The sequence below is a fragment of the Pseudorca crassidens genome, chromosome 14 (genome assembly GCF_039906515.1).
Source record: "Pseudorca crassidens isolate mPseCra1 chromosome 14, mPseCra1.hap1, whole genome shotgun sequence".
NCBI lineage: Eukaryota > Metazoa > Chordata > Mammalia > Artiodactyla > Delphinidae > Pseudorca > Pseudorca crassidens.
In genome coordinates, this window is record NC_090309.1 from 69593676 (window position 1) to 69613494 (window position 19819).

General features: G+C 50.8%; 1 protein-coding gene across 1 annotated transcript in view; it reads right to left on the minus strand.

The window, feature by feature from the left end:
• Positions 1-1056: 1056 nt before the first annotated feature.
• The window catches only part of TOGARAM2 (TOG array regulator of axonemal microtubules 2), a 37440-nt gene continuing 18677 nt past the window's right edge, over positions 1057-19819 (minus strand). The window contains 8 exon segments of the mRNA XM_067703864.1: positions 1057-1116; positions 1118-1401; positions 5349-5435; positions 11523-11739; positions 12809-13001; positions 14905-14941; positions 14944-14998; positions 15395-15512. Of these exon segments, the coding sequence (XP_067559965.1) occupies positions 1057-1116; positions 1118-1401; positions 5349-5435; positions 11523-11739; positions 12809-13001; positions 14905-14941; positions 14944-14998; positions 15395-15512 (1051 nt within the window).

Sequence of the window (19819 nt, forward strand, 5' to 3'; positions counted from 1 at the left end):
AATCATCCTCCAGTCCTCTTCAGAACCAGCCAGGAAGCCACCTTCCAGAGAAGGCTGTCAGTAACGCCAATGTCAAACTCTCCTTGCCTTTAGATCCTGTTAGAATGTTCCCATAGGACATAGGACATAGGATGCTGCACTGAAGATTTTGTAACGCAGAAGCAGGATGTCCCCCAGAGATGCTTATGTTCACCCCAAATCAGGCTTATGACAAATGGGCTGGATTTGAATGGCCAACTCAGGGTCTCTGGGTTCAGGAGGGCTTTTCCAGCTGTGCACAGATAGGAGCCCCAAAATGGTCTGCAACATGGGGATCTGTGCTATACTTTTCTCCCTCATTCTTCGTCTCAGTAGCATCAGCAGCTGGTTTTGCTGTTGTCGTGTTTTGTTTTCTTTTTTAATTTTTTTATGTGTACAATATTATATTTTGACTTCTGTATACATTGCAGTGAGCTTACCACCAAAGGTTTAGTTTCTATTCATCACCATACAGTTAATTCCCTTTCCCCTATTTGCTCTCCCCCCACCATGCCCCTTCCTCTATGGTAGCTGCTACTCTGTTCTCTGTATTTGTTTGCATCTGTTTGGTTTGTTCTTTTTCTTTGTTTTTTGCTTTCGTTCTTTTATATTCCACATATGGGTGAAATCTTATGGTATTTGTCTTTCTCCATTTGATTTATTTCACTTAGCATAATACCCTCAAGTTTCATCCATGTTGTCACAAGATTTCATCTTTTTTATGGCTTATAGTATTCCTGTGTGTGTGTGTGCGCGCGCATGCACTGCATCTTCTTTATCCATTCATCCAAAAATGGGCACATAGGTTGTTTCCATATCATGTTTTGTTTTCTTTGTCGTAAACCTAGCTACTAGAAAATTCTGTGGGAGTAAAAAAGTACAAGATAATAAAACCTTAGAAAAATAAGTAATTATTTTATTTCTACCTCAAAATACACTATGTACATCTGGAACTCTATGGGGAAGTAGACCAGGAGATTATTCCATCATAAAAATAAAATAAGATAAAAATAACGATTGCTCATTCTAGATCTGTCTTTAATCCAGATGAAAGGGGCGTGAGCTGCCAGTTGTCTTGCTGTCAGGTGCCCTCCCCCCACGCCCCGTCAGTGACCTTGGGGCTGTCTCACAGGGATTCTGGGTCTAAGAGCTCCTGGAGCGTTTTGAGGACTTGCTTTGGCTGGCTGGCGGCCAAGTCCTGCAGCCAGGAGCCCATCTGCCCCTGGAGGCTCCTGCACAGCCGGCAGACGGCCGTGCAGACGCTCCCACCGCGCCCGGGCAGGATGCCGTTCCCGAACGTGTTATTCAAGAAGTACCAGAGGACCGGAAGTACGTGGCCCTCCACGGCCTGGGGCTTTCGGGGGTAAACTGAGGCCACCAACACTGTCAGGCAGAAAAGAGGGAGAGTCACTTGAGTCAAGCACTCTCTCTCTCTCCCACTGCCTTCTCTGGGGACACCAACTCTGTCCCCCAAAAGGCAGGCAACCCAGCAGGGCCCACTAATCCATTAGACGCACTACCTAGGGCTCATAACACACTTAGGGGCCCATGGAAATATTTTAAATTCTTTTAAAATCAGAAGAAAAAAGTCTGAAGCTATCCAGCCTGATTTCTATTTGTGTTCCTACCAACCAGTCATAAAGTACACTTTTAAACATTTTTTTTACAGAGGAAGGGGTATGCGAAGGTGAAAGGGCTCAGGGCATATGACAGTATAACTGGTCCCTGAGGCCCAGGGCGAAGGAAGGAGGCAGACGCATCTGGATTGCTATCCTGCCTCTGTTATTTACTAGCTGTGTGAGCTTGAGAAAGCCACCCAACCTTTCTGAGCCTGTTGCCTGATCTGTAAAGTAAGGATAATAATTCTGAACCAAACTCCTAAGACTGTTAGAGATTAGATAATACGTGTAGGCGAAGTGCCTATGCAAGTAGGCATGTGACAAAGAGTAACTTGGTCCTAGTAGTGCTTTAATCTGCATTACCACCTAGGAGAGTTCACACAGCGAAAACTTGTACTAGGAAGAAAGGTCGAGACTCTCAAATGAAGCATTCTGGAAGATAGAACAGCCAGTGGGAGATAAAACCAGCACGGCCTCCCCAGTTTCGATGCCACACCTCACGATAAGCCCAGCAGTGATGCAGGAGGCATGAACGTGCTTTGGAAACCATCAGGCTCTGCACAGACCCTTCATTCCAGTGAAGAACGCCCCAAATCTGGTTACCCCAGGCCCCCTGCCTTCTCGAGACCCCAGAAAACCCAGAGACAGGCTAAAACCTGCCAGCAGGCTCTCCGTCACACAGTAATTGCAGGGCTGCCTCCAACGTCAAGGCCTCATCAAGGGGTACCCCAAGCCGCTTCAGAGGGGCTGCTCTGGCCCGCAGCCTTGGTCGCGTCACCCTACGTGCGTTCGTGCAAATACTTGCTTGACAATCAGCACGCTGCCTGTCATCCCGCCAAAGGATAAGTCCTGGTGAAGGCAAACAACGCTTAGAGAAGCACTTGATTTATTTATGGGACAGAGAAGTTGGAAAGTTCCCTGAGCTGAGACACACCCGGGAAACTAACACTGCCGGAGCCTGAGTCCAGGGCTCAGGGCTATGCATCTGTGACGCCATTTCACTCTCACCCAAGAGGCAGGACACTCGTCTGTTTCACAGCGGAGGAAACCAACACTCAGGGGTCGAGGAGCTGGCCCCAGATGCCACAGCTAACAAGAGCAGAGGACAGAGGCCAAGCCTTCCTTGACTCTAAAGCCCACGCTCTTCCCACCTCTTGCTGCCCCAAACCTCTTGGAGTTCCACGTTTTAGAGGCTGGTCTGGAGTTTTGTTTTATTTTTAGAGAAACCCCCAATTTGTTCTTCCTTCATCAACTTCATCCAACCCACCAGGATATTTTGCAGCGGGAGCCCTGTAGGGTCCCTCTGATTTCAGACCCAGCCTGGGACAGTGGGGAACCGGAGAGGATGGCCCGGGCCCCCCTCAGCTCAGCCTGACTCTCTCACTGTGCCATCTCCCATGAAATGTGTACCTTGACTCTCTGGCCATACCCTCAAGATTCCTGCACCCCACACAGGGGGCCTCCCCGGGGGCTCCCGGTGACACAGAGCCCTCCAAAGTCAAGGTGGTCCTCATTCCTGGGAAGGCAGGACTGCACCCAGTGAGCCACGCCAGCTGCGCCAACTTCATAAAATGGGGCCAAGAGGTGAGAGTTATGTTACCTGTGCTGGAAAAAGGCTAAGAAGGGAGGGCACAGTTAACCCTAAAGCCACCTGGTCAGCCCCAAGGGTGGTGGGAGGGTGGGAGGGGCAAGGGGAGGTGGAAGGGGGGCAGCCAGAGGGAACAGAAAGAAAACTAGTCATCCGATTAACCACCTGTACTGAACAACTCTAACTCAAAGGTTTCCTAAACCTCCACTGAATCTCTGCTGCAACCGGAGGTGAAAACTATCGCAGGAGCCAGGCCCAGGCAGGGCTCCCCTGACCCCACCAAATGGTGAGGGGTTCACCTGCCCCTAACCTGCCACACCTCCCCCACTCCTCCTTCCTGGCACCTCACCCCTGGACCCTCTCCTCCTGCAGCGAGGCATCTACACCCCGGCCCCAGGAAGCTCACGTCCACCCTTAGACCACATTCACCTGCCTGCGGGGAGCAGGTGGCTCAGGAGCTGGTAGGGGGGCATCACGAGGAAAAACCCATTAAAATCGAGCTTAAAAGGCAGCTGAAGTAATTAGCAAAAGATTTACTCCTGCGTTAAGCTGTGCTATTATGAGTCCACGCCTTGCGTCAATTGAAATTTTCTTCCCTGTTCCTGGCTGACACAGAGTTAATAGAACTATGTAGAAACTCTTGTTTTTGAGATCTCTTGGAAATAGAAGGGTAATATGTACAGTAAATGAATACCCACTCGCCTCTGGGGCCCATAAATTACCTGTACAAGGACAGGTAATCAGAGAATGCTGATTTTGAGTAGCAGAAAAGAGTTCCTTGTCTGATACCCAACGTGGTCTCAGTTACGTGACCCCATTCTCACCCCAAGGCACCCACAGCCTGGCACTGCAGCTGCATCGTAGCCCTCATCAGATGGCCTCACTCGCGCCATCTGTTTGGAGCAGGTCTGGCACCTGGACTGGAAGTAAGGGGCCACTCCAGGGACACGGGGAAGACTGAACCAGGGCGCAGAGGCAAGGCCAGGAGCAAGAGATGGGACGGCGGAGGAGTGGGAATGACGCCCTTGGGCAGGCGACATGCACCGAGTTCACCCCCGGAGAGCTCAATGCTGGGAGGCCCTGGCTGGGCCAGCGACTGAGGCTGGCACGCGAAACTCAGGCCGGAGGGCAGGGAGAAGGGAGACAGAGGAGGCGATGACAGACCAAGTGGGCACCGCCCCGGTGGAGGAAGGAGAGTGAGAAGGGCTTTGCCCATGGGCAGGCAACGGGGAGAGGATGGGAGGTCTGCCCCTGCAACGTGCTGGCGCCCAGAGGCCAAGGCAGGGGCCACCCAAGGAACGGCAGCACCGTACAGAGGTTGAGGGCTTGGCTCTGCAGCCCGACTCCCGGAGACAAATCCTGGATTACTAGTCAGGGGACCTTAACCTTCCATAGCTCCGTGTTTCTTATTTCTACAAAAGGGACAACCATGGAACCCACACCCTCCTTGTGAGGTTGTTATGAGGAGTAAATGACCCAGTGCATATCACTGGGGGTGAATAAAAGGGGCAGAGGCTAGAAGGCCAGGCAGTGACCTGTGGGCCACTCCGGGGACCCTGGACACCATCCTGGAGACTGCTTGGGAGCCACGCAAGGATGTAAGCTGGGGGTGGCATGATCCATGTGGATCTTAGGGGGGCCCTTGGGAGTCTAGAGAACAGATTGCGTCTTCCTGCCTCCTTCCTAGGTGGGACCCTCCTAGTATGGGGGAGGAGGCTTTTGGCAAGTTCAGTAACCTGTTAAGTAACCTGCCCAAGGTCAGAGCGACAGAGCTGCTGCTGACCCAGCCAGGCACCATGAGGTGGTGTTGACCCAGAGAGGTGGATTTTTCTGATTCACACAAAGGTACCCTGTGGGGCTAGTGGAAGCCCCATCTGCAAACAGGAAGAAATGCATAATAGTTTCTTTAAAACTATTTTGGCTGTGTACAGACCTGCCTCATTTTGACCCAAAACAAAGATTGTCTCTGGCAATGTGGGAATTATTTTTTAAAGCAGATTATCAACTTTTTAAAATGGTCTGTGGGGATTAGTTGATGATTTTTGGTCTAAGATAAGTAGGTGGTTCAACTACATGCCAGGAGAGAAGAAGAACAGAGATGGGCTGGGAGGCTAGATGCTCACCGGACAGACGTTCTGTGACATCAAGCACTGCGCGGCCACTCAGGAAACACACCCGCCCCGCAAACGTGCGTAGGAGGCCAAGGGTGTCTGGGAGAGACGGAGAATGTCAGTGGCCATGATGCTGTAGCCCGAGCGAAGGCACCAACTGTTCCGGGCTAGGTACCTGCAGCACCTACATGGAGAAGAGCCGCTTTGGGAAGCTGAATTAATTTTTCCAGGTTATAATGGGGCCACTTTAAAAAGTGAATGTACATGGGGTGTTTGGGGAACAGTGATAGTTACACTATCATTTACTCCCATAGATCCATAGATATTGTCTGTGCTTCCTCAAAACTGCTGTGAGCTTTGGGGCAAAGGAGGTAGGTAGATCGATAGACCGATCAACCACAGCAGGCACAGCAGAATTCCATGGGAGGTGGGCAAACAGCAAACTGCATTCCTCAGGGATGCGGCTGTGGGCCTTCCTGCGCCTGTCTGGGAGGCGAGGTGCGTTACCACAGCAGCCCCAGCAAGTGTGTCCTGGACTTCCAGCCGCTGACCATCTCAAGGCCAGATTTCTCTTTGCAGGGGACAGAGATGAGCAACCTGCCTAAGGAAGTCTTTCCAGGCAGGTTCCACCTTCTCTGAGCTCCTTCCATACCTCAGCACAGAGCCCCGGCATCCCCAGAGATGTACAAGCAAAGCTTTGTTTTTCCCATCAGGAAACCATTCTAGTTGAGAGCTAACTCCTACTTCCCTTGCTCTCCTGCTGAGACCCGTCAGAAATATAGAGCAGAAAATGTACACATGCACATCTCTGTAGCTTGCAAAAGCTCCATCCATAAGTCCAGAGTCTTTAAAATAATTTGTTCTGGGAGATAAAAGAGAGGCCAGACTCTAGAACATTTCAGTTAGCGAGAAGTGGTCTCAGGGTGTCCTGGTAAACCTGTAAATGTGTAAGAAGAGATTTCTATATCAACATCACCTGCATTATTGTTTCCAGGTGCTTCTGTTTGTCCCACCCCCATCATCAGCCATGAGCTCACCTCTGAGAACAAGGCCCTTTCCCTCCTTGCTCTCCCCCATCAACACTCAGTCCAGGACACTCTATGGGTGCCGCTAGACCTCCCCTCTCCTGGCCACTGGCATGGCCTCCCAGAGCCTGAGAGAAGTGAAGAACCTGGGGGTTACTTGAAAATGCACATCCAGCAGACATCTGTGCCAGCCCATGCTCCCAGGCACACAACAGGCGCCCAATAAATGCTTATGGCGAACAAGGCAATGTTGAAGCAGAGACACTAAGTTGGCCCAAACTGGTCTATAAACCCCAGACACCACCCCAAGGAGCTGCCTCTCTGCCTCTGACTGCTTCCATAGTGATGGCTCACCTTTCAGGTCACACCCACGTTTAATGAGACAGCAGCTAAGGGGGTGGACTCTGGGTCCAGATCGCCTGGATCTTCCATGTTTTACTGTGTGACGTTGGACAAGTCACTTACCCTCTCTAAACCACAGTTTACCCGTCTGTAAAACAGGGATAATACTAGTACCTTCCTCATAGAACTGCTTAGGATAGTGCCTTGAGCAGATAATTACTATGCAAGTATCAGTTATTGTGGCTACTCTTACTATTATTACCTAAAATACTCTGAAAGCCCAGCAACCTTCATGGTAGGGCGTCCAATTAAGAGGCTGGAATCTAACTTTCAAAAACTTAAAAATCCTGCTCTGTTAGCCTAGCCCAGCGTTTTCATAGGCTTCTCTTCCACACCACAAGGAAGCCACACTGGCTTTGGTGCTGCCCACGCAAAGGGGCAAGCAAAGCCCTTCAATATAGAGAAAATAGCCACGGGCTGGCAAGCCAGACACCTTGGCCTCCCTGGACCTAGCCTCCCCTCCCCACAGTGGGGCTGAGGTCTAGCGGGCCTCTCACCTGTTCTATTCAGCCAAACCCCAAGGTCACTGAGCCACGTCATCCCCAGGCTGCCGGGAAGCCAGAGAAGAGCTTTTAAGAAAACATAAGAAGCATGCTACATGGACAGCGGCAGCAAAGACACTGCAGTCAAACCGGGCTCCCAGCAATAAGCACGAGACTCAGTAAGTTATGATATGTCACACAGCCAAATTCTCCGTGGCCAGGAAAACTAGGTCTGTTCATTGCAGGAAAACTGGGAAAGATCCACTGAAACAGAAAACTACAAGCTATGCCACAGCACGTGACGGAACTGGTAAAAGTGACTCAAGTGTGTCATTATATGTAATGCTCACGCCTGCTTCTTCTAAAGAAGGATGCAAATTTAAATGTGTAATATTATCATGACGCTATACACAAAGATGCACAGAAAAAAATACCTAACATAAAAAACGCTAAATGTTAATAATGGTTTCTTTGAGGAGTTGGGACTGTAAGATTTTTTCCTTCCGAAGCCTTCACATTTTTCACTTTCTCAATAACTAATAAGTACAACTTTTACAGTGGAGGAAAATAAAGTTTATATAAATATTATTTAAGTTAACTAGAAAGACTACGTAACAGCATGGGAAACTGGGTGGTATTAAATGAAAGGAGCAAAGTCAAAATTGTATTTACAGGGGCTTCCCTGGTGGCGCAGTGGTTAAGAATCCACCTGCCAATGCAGGGGACATGGGTTCGAGCCCTGGTCCAGGAAGATCCCACATGCTTCAGAGCAACTAAGCCCGTGCGCCGCAACTACTGAGCCTGCGCTCTAGAGCCCATGAGCCACAACTACTGAGCCCGCATGCCACAACTACTGAAGCCCACGCACCTAGAGCCTGTGCTCCGCAACAAGAGAAGCCACCGCAATGAGAAGCCCGCGCACCGCAACGAAGAGTAGCCCCCTCCTCACCACAACTAGAGGAAGCCCACGCGCAGCAATGAAGACCCAACGCAGCCAAAAATAAATAAATAAGTAAATTTATTTTTTAACAATAATAATAAAAAACTAAATAAAGTCAGAGCAAAAGAGCAGAAGTATTGTAGATCTGAAGCTGCCCATTTCTGAGTTTATCTGCTCCCTCCAGCACTGGCCAGGGGCTGCACTACATTAAGAGAACTTTTTCTGGCGTTCAGTCTAACCAGGAGTGCAGTGAGCTGTCAGCAGCCTGATGCTTTAATTAGTGAAGTTTCTTCTGTAACTAACCCAGTAACAGAGCCCAAAGACAGAACCAGCCAGTCTGCTGAGGAACTGCCTTATCCCTGGAACAACTCCCCTGAAATCAGAGGGTCTCGGTGAGGAGTAGAAAGGGTGCCACTCCAGGCTCAGCCCCAGAGAGGCCTTAAGGCAGGCAGTGACAGAGGGCAGAGGGCAGGGAACAAGGCTCCCAACGTCTCCTTTTTTACTGTCCCCCAAAAGGGGACATAGGTAGAAATCCCACCTGTTCTGTCAACCAGCACATCACCGCCCCACTCACCCTAGGGAAAAGGAAGGGACTGGGAGAGACGTGGTGGCTGATGTGTCGATTTTGTCACCCAATTCCAGAATCAAGAAGTCACCTAAGAAGACCAGCCTCCCAGTTTGGCTGTGCGATCTGGACTTTGTGCCAGAAGACAGCCTGCCTCACCTGTGTTCTTGACCTCCTTGGCCCCCGTTGAGCAGAAACAAACAGTAACATGCTGTGACTTTCCACACATTTATTTCACAGCACTTCACAGCTCCTCGCCAGCCTGGAGCCCAGAATCCCTCCTGGGGCACGAAGAATCCGGCTTGGGAGAAAGCTCCCGCTGCTCGAAGGGCTCCACGCCGCTTCCAGGAGGGGCCTCTGGGTGCTAAAGTTCGACTAGAGCTGCCCGGGCTCAGCCTGGGTGATACGGGAAGGAAGATGTACACCCTTCTCTCCTGTCATACCCGCCCCAGCCTCTGTGTCCACCACCTAGTCCCCTGAGACAGTGGGAAATTTCATTACTTGCATCCGTTTTTCCCTCTGCAGGCCAGGCCTAGACCATTCCAGGCAGAAGAGAACCATTCCCTGGGAGAGCTTGATTCCACCCCTGGTACTCCCTGACAGGGATGGATTCTCATTGGCAACCTAATCCCTCCAGTTCTGACCTTCACGGATTTAGAAGCCGGATCCTTACGTCACAGTTAAGAACACTTCCAAAAGCAACGCTGCTGATTGGGTTGAGAGAGTATGGCTCACAGCAAAGCCCTTGACCACGCCTGCTCAAATGACCTGGAGCCAACACCCTGGACGTGACACTCTGGAGCCTTGTGCCAGGGGGTGAGTGGGCTCCATCCATCCCTTTGACCCCATTCCATTCCAGCCGAGCGCTGACCTAAGGATTAGAGAGAAGGGCAGTGCCCCTCTCACTTGCCTCCATTCTCCTGGCACCAAATCCTCCGGCTGATGGGCCAGAAGGAGCATCGTCAGCCATCCCCAAGGAGACCCTGTCCCGGGAGGAAAGGAGAAGTATAGGCATCTTCCTGGTTGCTGCAACCTGCCTCAAGGTGTGGTCAAATCACAGAAGCAGGCCATCCCCAGGTCCCCTTTCCAGGGTGTCCAGCCCAAATGGAAACAGCAGGGCCCCACGTAGAGGGGATCCGAGTCTTGCGACAATATGAGACACCAGATTCTGCAGCCCAAAGTTCCAAGGCTCCAGCATGCTGAAGGAGGCCGACTCAAAGGCAGAAAGGGGAAACTAAAACACCTGGAGGGGGAAGAGTTAAAAGCTCCTCTCGCCAGACAAGGGTGCTTAGCCTCTTCAAATAGCTAAAGCCTATTTTGTTTGATGCAGGTTTTCCCAATAAATATAGGGCCCGCGGTGATTTACCAAGAGCCCTGGTTGTTGGCAACGGCAATCTCACTTACCCGGAGCAGCGCCGAGAACAGCCGTAATTTAGAGCTGGATTTATTTTGTTTGTTCTACAGCAACACACTGAGCAAATCATAAATTCCCTCTGAGATGAAGAGAGGAAATTGACAATATTTATGATCTCGAGAGGCGGAGAAGGGCCTGACCAGGCCTTTGATTTGTAACTGAAACGTCTCCTGGAGGCTCCAGTCAAGGACACAGCTGCTGTCCCAGCCCCAGGGAGCTGCACTCAGGCCAGGGTGCAGTATGGGGAGGAGGGGTGGGTGCGTCAGGCAGTGTTTCCAGCCGTACCACGGGGATGCTCGGCACGTCCTAGAGGCAGGACATTGCTCTGTGTTCATCGGGACATACGGCAAAAAGCCAACAGCGGTTCTCAGATCATACATTTCCTCCCAGCAAGGCAAGATTAGGTTGTGAAAACTCGTGGTTCTACTGGTCTGGACATACGTCTATCATGTACTACGTTCTCACACACCGGAGGTTTCAAACTTGCACTTCAGTCTGTGTACTAGATACACCAAATATCACCGTCTAATCATCTACGAAAGGATGGATAACAGAAGTATCAGCACCAAGATTTCCACCTAACATTCAAGAACCAAGATGTGCTCCTGCAAAGCACATAAGGAACAGAGGAGCTCCTGCCTTCCCTGACGTCTCTCCCATAGCTCCCGCCTTTTTGTTCTTTTCATTCCTCCCCCAAGCCTCCACTCCACCCTCACTCTCCACCCCTCACCCCAAATCCCTCCCACCCCAAGCCCCGGCCCCAGTCTTCCTAAAAGGCAACCCTCATTCATTCCATGCTCAAAAAGCCAATGGGTCCCAGCTTGACTCCCATGTCAGACAACCAGGGTGGCCACCTTTGTCCTCTCCAACAGGCTTACCCTACTGTCTCACCAGCATCCTGCCTGGTCCCCATACAAGCCACATCCCCTGCTACCATCTCTACAACTGAAAAAATTTGACAACTCCTCCTAGCTCCTTCTTGGCAATCGTGATCTGTTTTCCCATCAGTGCCCTGTTGGCTCACTCACTGTGGTGCTGTGTGACCTGGGGTGAGTCATCTCCATCACCTGTACTACGAGGAGGCAAGACTAGATATTCTCCACATCTCCTCCACTTCTAACAGGTGGACGTCCCATGGAAAAGCCTGCCAACCAAGAACCTGGGAGGCCCTGGGCTGCCCACCCCTGCCCTACACAACCCCTGGGGAAATATTTGGCCTGAGAGCCAATCAATGCCTTTCACTGCTCTGCTGATTCCCAAGCAGGGAAGGTGGGAATGTCCAACCCTAACCCTACGGAGGGACAAGGGAGGGAGCCAGCTGCCTACCAGAGCCAAGCAGGGGCTGTGGGCAGGCTCACCCAGACTCTCAATCACTACATCCAGCGCCGTCGCCGCAGCAGTGTAAATTCCTGAGTTCTTGGAGTTGAGGTTGTCTGCTACAGCAATGATGATGGAGAGCAGCACGGGCTGTAAGCTCTCTCTCAGGAGGGGCATCATCCTGGAGAGGGACTCCAGCGCCCACTGGTTCACTTTCTTGTTGGAATCCTGAAGCCTTAGGGTGAAAGCATCAAAGACCTGTTGAGGGAACAGAAACCAAGAGCCCATGGGAACCCAGTCTGGGCAGGAGTCCCACAGCCCAACTAACTGCCCTTTGAGGGTACTCCTCCTGCATCCCTGACAGGGGCCATCCAGCCTGTGCCAGTACATTCCCAGTGACAAAGAAGAGCTCACCTCTCAAAGGGGGGGAGGACAAGAGGGGAAACGGCTGTACACTGAGTACTCGATGAGTGCAAAGGGTGTAGGGTGTGGAGCATCTCGTTAGGTACTCTGCACTCGCTCATGGAGTGATCTTAACGACCATGAGGCACGTGTTCTCGTCCTCAGTTTACCATTAAAAAAAAAAAAAAAAAGGGTTTCCCTGGTGGCTCAGTGGTTGGGAGTCCGCCTGCCGATGCAGGGGACACGGGTTCATGCCCCGGTCTGGGAGGATCCCACATGCCGCGGAGCGGCTGGGCCCGTGAGCCGTGACCGCTGAGCCTGCGCATCCGGAGCCTGTGCTCCGCGATGGGAGAGGCCGCAACAGTGAGAGGCCCACGTACCGCAAAAAAAAAACAAAAACCACCAAAACAAAAACTGAGTCTGACAAAGGTTAAATGACTTGCCCAGATCACACAGCTAGTAAGAAACTTGAAGCCTGTGTCTTAACTACTCTTCTATGTAGAGTGTCAGCTGCCTCACTTCCGGAAGCAGCAGGCATCTGCCCTCATTTCCAGCCTGTGGAAGCCTGTGCTTACTCCGAGCCACATGTTCTGCCCCCAAAAGCTCATGTGCGTAGCTGGATCAGGAGTCGCCCTTAGCTGCGGCATCCTGCACCTCTGCCCTCCTCCCTGTAAAACTGCTGGGAGGATGAAAGACACCCAGGACATCTCTGAGTGGTCCCAGCGCACCCAGCAGGAGGCGATGCCCTTGCCCAATTGGCCACTTCCAGAGAGTCTTATGGCATTACCGTGGCAATTGGATAGCGAGTGCTTGTCAGACTCCTTTTACCCTGAAGCGATGTCTGGCGCAATGTCTAACCCTGTCCCGAGTTTTCCAAAGTTGCACCCACCAGGGAAAGACAGGGCAGAGACAGGGCAGCACTCACCCGGACCAGGTTGGCGGTGATGAGCTCTGGCTTGGCCTTGCAGTGCTCAAGGAGCCGCCCCACGCCTTCCATCCGAGACTGGTACTCCTCGGCCTCCAGCAGCCGTGTCAGCTCCCGCAGCTGCTCCGCCATCTCCAAGCCACCCCGCGTGGAGGAGCGCAGCCCTGCCAGCTGCGGGCCACTGGAGCTGAGCCTATGTGGAAGGAGCATCTGACCTGGGCAGCCCAAGGGAATGGACACATCTCCTGTCCCATGCACAAGCCCCAAAGACAGGTGGGGCTGAAACAAGAGTTTCACTTGCAACGCAGTCCGTCCCAGCTTCCCCTCCACCTGCTGCTTGAGGACACAGGCCTTGGGAACTCTGGAAATGCTTTTTCCTCAGGGGGCAACAGTTCAGTTGCCTAGAGCTCTATCCCCTTATCAGGCAGCAGGGCTCTCTCTTCCTGCCTTTTTTTTCCTCTTTTCAGAAGCTACGTTAAGAATGGGGTGAGGGGGACTTCCTGGTGGCGCAGTGGTTAAGAATCCACCTGCCAATGCAGGGGACACGGGTTCGAGCCCTGGTCTGGGAAGATCCCACATGTCGTGGAGCAACCAAGCCCGTGCGCCACAACTACTGAGCCTGCGCTCTAGACCCCGTGAGCCACAACTACTGAAGCCTGTGCGCCTAGAGCCTGTGCTCTGAAACAAGAGAAGCCACCACAATGAGAAGCCTGCGCCCCGCAATGAAGAGTAGCCCCCGCTCACTGCAACTAGAGAAAGCCCGCGTGCAGCAGCGAAGACCCAATGCAGCAAAAATTAAATAAATGAATAAATAAATAAATTTTTAAAAAAAAGAAAAAAAGAATGGGGTGAGGGAGCTTGGACTGAGGGGGTGGAAATCCATGGAAGGATGACTGGCACAATTTAACCTAAGAGTAGGGGAAGGTCTTACCAGGAGCCTGTATCCTGAGCCCTGGCTGCCTAGGCTCTGCTTACACTCCTCCGGAACTAGGGAAATGTTAAGAAGCTCTGTTGTCTTACATTGGGATCACATGGCCATCATTTCCCCTGGCCTGTTTCAGCCAGCATGGGAGCCGCTTCACACAGAACTCCAACCGCCCACTGCCAACTCAGACCTGGGTCTCTGAGCTCATGCCCTACACCCGGGTCCCACCCAATAGAGCCCCACATCATTCTGACATTCATCCCTACATTCCACACTCTTTGCCTACTGAGTTCCAAGAGAAGTGTCAGACACTGAGAATAATGAGATGAGAGATGTGGACTTTGCCCTGAGGAGCTCACAGACCAATGGGAGACAGAGGACTGAAGGAGGGGGGCAACCGGCCCCACCGGAGGACGTGAGGGCAGAGAGCCAGAGAGAGCTTCTGGGAGAAGGTGACAGGTGAGCCACATCTTGTAGGATAAATAGGCACGTTCCGGTACAGATGGCGCAGCGCAGGGAAAGGCACAGGAGTGAGAGAGAACGCAGGGAACATGAGCTGAGAGAGCATGCGTGGGAGAGAGAGCAGGAAGCTTCTCTAGAAGAGGTGGGCAGGGGGCTTCCCCAGGGGCCCAGCTTAGGAGTCTACACATGTTCCTCCCGGGACATCGCAGAAGGGTCTTAAGTTTTGGGCACAGGAGTGACTGTCGGGTTCCTGTTGGATTTCTAACCCCTCCTAATGCCCACCCTCTAGCCCCTTGGCCCATTCCTTCTCATCCACCTTGATTCCACCTCTGCCTCTAAACTAGTCCCAGGCCGGCCACTCTGATGGGGAAAGGCCCTGCTGCTCTAAGTGAATGGAGAAACTCTGAGCTCACACAAAAAGGCTGACCAACAATGCATCCCACTTAAACTGCACCTACACGGCCAAGACTGCAGGAGCCCATCTCTACCAGCAGATGCCCCTGAGCCCAGCATTTGCTCTCCCCAAGATCTGGGTGAGGGAGCCCTTCCCATCAATTTACCCATGAGTCCTGCTGACCCAACTAGGTCTCAGTCACAGCCCAGATGCACACCCCTCCCCACAGGGCCACCACGGCGGGCCTGGGCCAAGCAGAACATCTCCATCAGCAGTCTTGGATGGGGAGCCCCAGGGAGACAAGAGCTACTGTACCCATCCTCGCCGGGCAGCCCATTCTCACACACCACAGACTCCTCGACACCTTGCGGCCTTTGGCAGATGGAAGTTCATCACCATCTTCTATTCCCTTGAAAAATACACACAGAACATGAACCAAAAGGGGTGGCCCTATGGGGAACAGCCAGACACTCCAGTCTAGACCAAAACAAGAGGAATAATCTGTTCCACCTGGGAGGGCACAGGGGAGTCTTCCAGAGCACTGGTAATCGGGTCACGGATCAAGATCCCCACTTAAAAGATGGAGGCAAAGAGGCCCAGGGAGGCTCAAGAGACATAGGCAGTGAGAGGCAGAAGCAGGTCTGAGCACCAGGAAGGAAATTCCACCCGTCAGGAGTTGTGGATGAAATCGAAGCCTCTGGAGTGCATGCCCCCCTCCCCTGACCAGCGTGAGGGCTGTGAGCTGCCGGGCTCAGCTCTGATTCCCGCCCCAGACCAGCTCACACCTCGCTGCCTGCTGACTCACCCACTGTTTAATAGCTGTCATGACCTTCTGCAAGTCATGGGATGGGAGGGACTGCTTCAGAAATGCATCAAACCTTGTGTTTGACATTAAGATATTCACCATCTTCCGGCCATAAAACCTGCCATTGGAGAAAGAGCAGGATGAAAAACAACCACAGAAATGCAATATAAATTTGCTTTACATAATTCTTCTAATTGCAGTAAGAGAATTTTTAATACTTTTTCTCATTATGACAGTAATCCCCACCCAGTTAAGAACTAGATTCATGAAATAAACAACAATAATCTCATTATCAAGAGAAAACCACTTAAATATGTACATATTTTCTTATAGTCTTTTTTCCAAGCATATATACATTTTCAGTGATATCAGAATATATACGCAATATTTACCCAGCTTTTTTCACTTTACCATTAATCATCTTCCCACGTCATCCTCTTCAATGGCTAAATAGTATTCTGTTAGATGACTATACCAAAGTGTATTAACATTTTTCTAGCATGAGACATCTAGAAGTCTGAGGAAGTGTGCAGTGGGGCAGTATAGGGGGGAGTGGTCAACTCTATCTGATAAACAGTGGTGGGTAAGGGGGGGCATCAAGGAGGGCTTCACTGAAGAGGTGACCTTGGGTTGGGACTCAAAAGATGAGTAGGAGTTCACAAGTGGGATGGGATTAAGGAGTAAGTGGAGGAGGGAGACATCCCAGCGTCCATAAGACAGTCTGATAGGTCTACAGGTGTGTGGTTGGAGAATAGTCGGCGGGGACTGGACTCGGAGAGAATAGGCTAGAGAAGAAGATAGGACTCAATTTAGGGAGATGTGAAGGAGTTGGGCTTTAGGCTGCAGGCAATGGGAAGCTGAGACATGATCAGATTTGCACTGAAGTCAAAATGTCTCAGGCAGCACTGTGGAGGATGGATCTTTGGGGACAAGGGTTAGGGCCGGGAGACCTGTTAGGAGGCCATTATAATAGTCCAGGCAAAAGATGATGAAGGCCTGACATAGGCAGGAGGGTGGGGGTAAGTAGGGACGATCAGATTCAAGAGCTGCTAAAGAAGATGAAATTGCAGGGCTTGGTAGGTGATTGGAGCGGAAGCCCAAAGCATCTAGAATTATCATACTTCACTCGACCTAAAACTCCACTGATTGTAAAATGCACCATTAATTTATTTTCCACTAAGGAAAAACAGAAAAAGAAGACACTGGTGATTTCCACTGCCTCCAGTGACACAGCCCCGTGTGCGAAGGCCAACCTTTTCCATGCTATCTCAGAAACAGAAGTGACACTTTTGTGGGAAGTGTCCTTCCTTCCTTAGGTTGGATAAAGTACTTGTTGGTTGCTTTGTAAGAAACTGTGGAATTTGGGTCATTCTTTCAGTGATGAATATTTGCGTTAATATCGAATTTATGCCCCATCGCTCTATTTCCATGCCTTTTCTCATATACGATAACGCTTCATTTCAATGCCAAATAATAATGTAATATTTCTAAGACATTTTAAACGCGATTAAACCCAACAATTCTCCACAGTGACTCCTTTAATAAATATAAAAGGCTAAGCAGCAAAGAAAGGCTCATAATGTAGTTCCTACGATGCAAACTGTAATTCAAACATTTATACAATGAGCAACAACGATCAGGTTTGCAACTGTATAGATAGTAAAGCCCAAGTCATAACTGCTGCCTGGCCACCAGCAGCTGTGAGATGCCTAGGATTCTAAGATATTAAAACGTGGAGGGGGAAAATGAAGTATGAAATTCCCCATTCTGCATCTAGATGACTTGGTAAATAATAGTGACTTTAATAAGAGAGGGAACACAGCCAGAGAAGCAGGCTTCAAGAGAAGGCAATGAGCTCATTTAGGGACAGTTTGCACTGACGATGACAGTGGGACGTCCCGGTGATGGGACCTGTGGGGGCATCAGAGAGATGGGACAGATGCTCAGAGAAGGGCTGGCCTGGAGGGAGACACGGGGAAGCATCAGAGTTTGCTGTGGCTGGAGCCACAGGAAGTGACGGCACCTCTCAGAGAAGGCTGCAAGAGGGGGACGAGGACGAAGACACTCCTGCAGCCACGGGCATCGGGGTGCGGGCAGGCGGGGGAGAAAGGCACAGAGGAACCAGGAAAACTAGGGAATGTGGTACCATGCAAGCCGGAAGCATAGGGTTCCAAGAAGGAAAATGAAGTGCTGTCAACGCCATCCAGTGTGAGAGAGAGGGTCGGAACGGAGAGGGGTTTAGATCTGGAGAGATGTTGGATCTTAACGCCCATCCCCCCACCAACAATGAAGAACCAGCCAACCAAAACCTTCTACTTCCCTGACAATAGTCTTCCTGCCAGTAAATGGCACTATCATTCACCCAGTTGTTCAGTTTAAAAACCTCAGCATCATCTTTTGATTCCTCTTTGAAATCCTCAGCGCCCAACTGCTCTCAGCTATGCCTTCAAAATATACCCCACTCCACCCCTCCTCCCCCTGCTGCAGCCTCCGGCACCTCTTGCCGGGACTCCGGGGTAACCATCTGCCTGGCATCCCTTCTCCATCCTGGCCCCTCTCCCCCACCATCAATCCTCCAGTAAGTAGTCAGAGATGTTTTTTGTTTGTTGTTTTTTTTATAAATAATTTTTGTTTATGAGGTAACCAAAGGGAATATTTTCTAAAAAATGATAAAGCTGCCAAAATTGTGAATCACTCTTTCCCCAGATCAGATCACCCATCAGCTTGGAAACCAGGAGGAAAGCTTGCGGATCATTAAATCTGGTGCGTAGGGTAATATTTTCATGATTAGTCTCCCCTGAAATGTCCAATTTTTTTTTTTAACTTTAGTCATCCAGCGCTTTCACTGGTCAGTGAGTCAAGGAAGGGATTTAACAATAGATACTAGGGTTGAGGGGTCGTCTCTTCCTGACCTGGTTTTCAAAAACCTGGATCCTTAATGATATAGGAAGGGTTTGAGGCATATACAAATTATTTTGGAGAATACTGTAGTAAGACCAAAATTGTCTTGCTGCCCCCTCTAAGAAAGAGGACAGATAGAGGATAGTTCAACAGTAGTGGGTCCGATAAAGAGAATCTCTGCTATCTTCATGGGCTGATTCCTGGAGAGGTAGAAAGGAGAGGCAGAAAATCCCCAAACAGGATCCTGCAGAGACAGCAAGTTCCAAGTATAAAAAAGCTCTGTTTTTTCTAGGCCTTCTTCCTCTCCATCGAATTTCCCAAAGCCTAACATTATGTTGTAGGAGGAACAGAATAAAGAGATGTTTTTTGAATCAAAAGGCTAGCAAACATATAAAGAAGCACTCAAACTTGTTAGTAATCAGGGAGGGGAAAAAAAGTATTCGGAAACAGCCATGAGCTAGAACTTTTCCCCATCAGATGGATAAAAATGTGAAATCCAGAAACTGCAATGTTGTAAGGATGTATTCGCCTCGGCACTCAGGAGGGAGGCGGAGGGGCCCCGCGTGCGTGAGGGCTCCCGGCGATGCCTGGGCGGCCTGAGTGAACACGGCCCTGACCTCACTCGCGCTCCGGGCAAATTCCCAAAGAGATCCTCCTGGGCTCTGTCAGCGGCCACTTGCAAGGACTGAGGTACAGCACCGTGGGAGTGCACTGGGCAGGGTGGGAGGCATCCCGTGCGTCGCATCCCTCCAGGGTTGCACTGCACGGACACCCCACACGAAGGCACTGCCTCAGACACAACACAGAACGCAGTGTGGACGTGCCCTTGAGCTGTACCAAGCGTGCTGGGGGCCCTAGACATGGTGATAACACGCCATGAACCGGGGAGTGTGATTAACTGCACCCCAACACCAGGTTTTAAAGACAGTTAATCAGATCCTATCACTCTCCTGCTTAAAACCATCTAACACTGCCTCACACTCCTACTGAAAACATCCTCCAGTGCTTCCGGTCACACCCAAACGGAAATCCCAGCTCCTGACCAGGGCCTGTGAGGCCCCCACCCCGGGCCTGGACTTGCCCTCTCGTCTCATCGCCTGCCACTCCCCTCACGGTGCTCCACAAAGCCTCGCCTTTCTCTTCATTAAGCAGCAAGCTTATCCCACCCGGGAGCCTCTGCACTATCTTCCTTTGCTGTGACTCTTGCACCCCAGACCCTCCAAGAGCTGGGTCCCACTAGCCCATCAGTTCTCCACTCAAATGTCACTCCTTAGAAAGATTTCCCCTGACTCAATCTAAAGTAGCCCTGACCCCGTTCTCTACTACCTCTTGTTTTACCCCTTATCTGTGCCTAAAATTGTCGTAATTATTTACTTGCTTATTACCCAACTAGGAGGTAATCTCCAAGACAGCAGGGGCCTAATTTTTCTTATTCACAGTCATATTCGTAGTAATGAAAAGAATGCTTATCAAATATCTCTTGAAAAATTGAATGAATGGATGGCCTCATAGAGAATGGAGCTG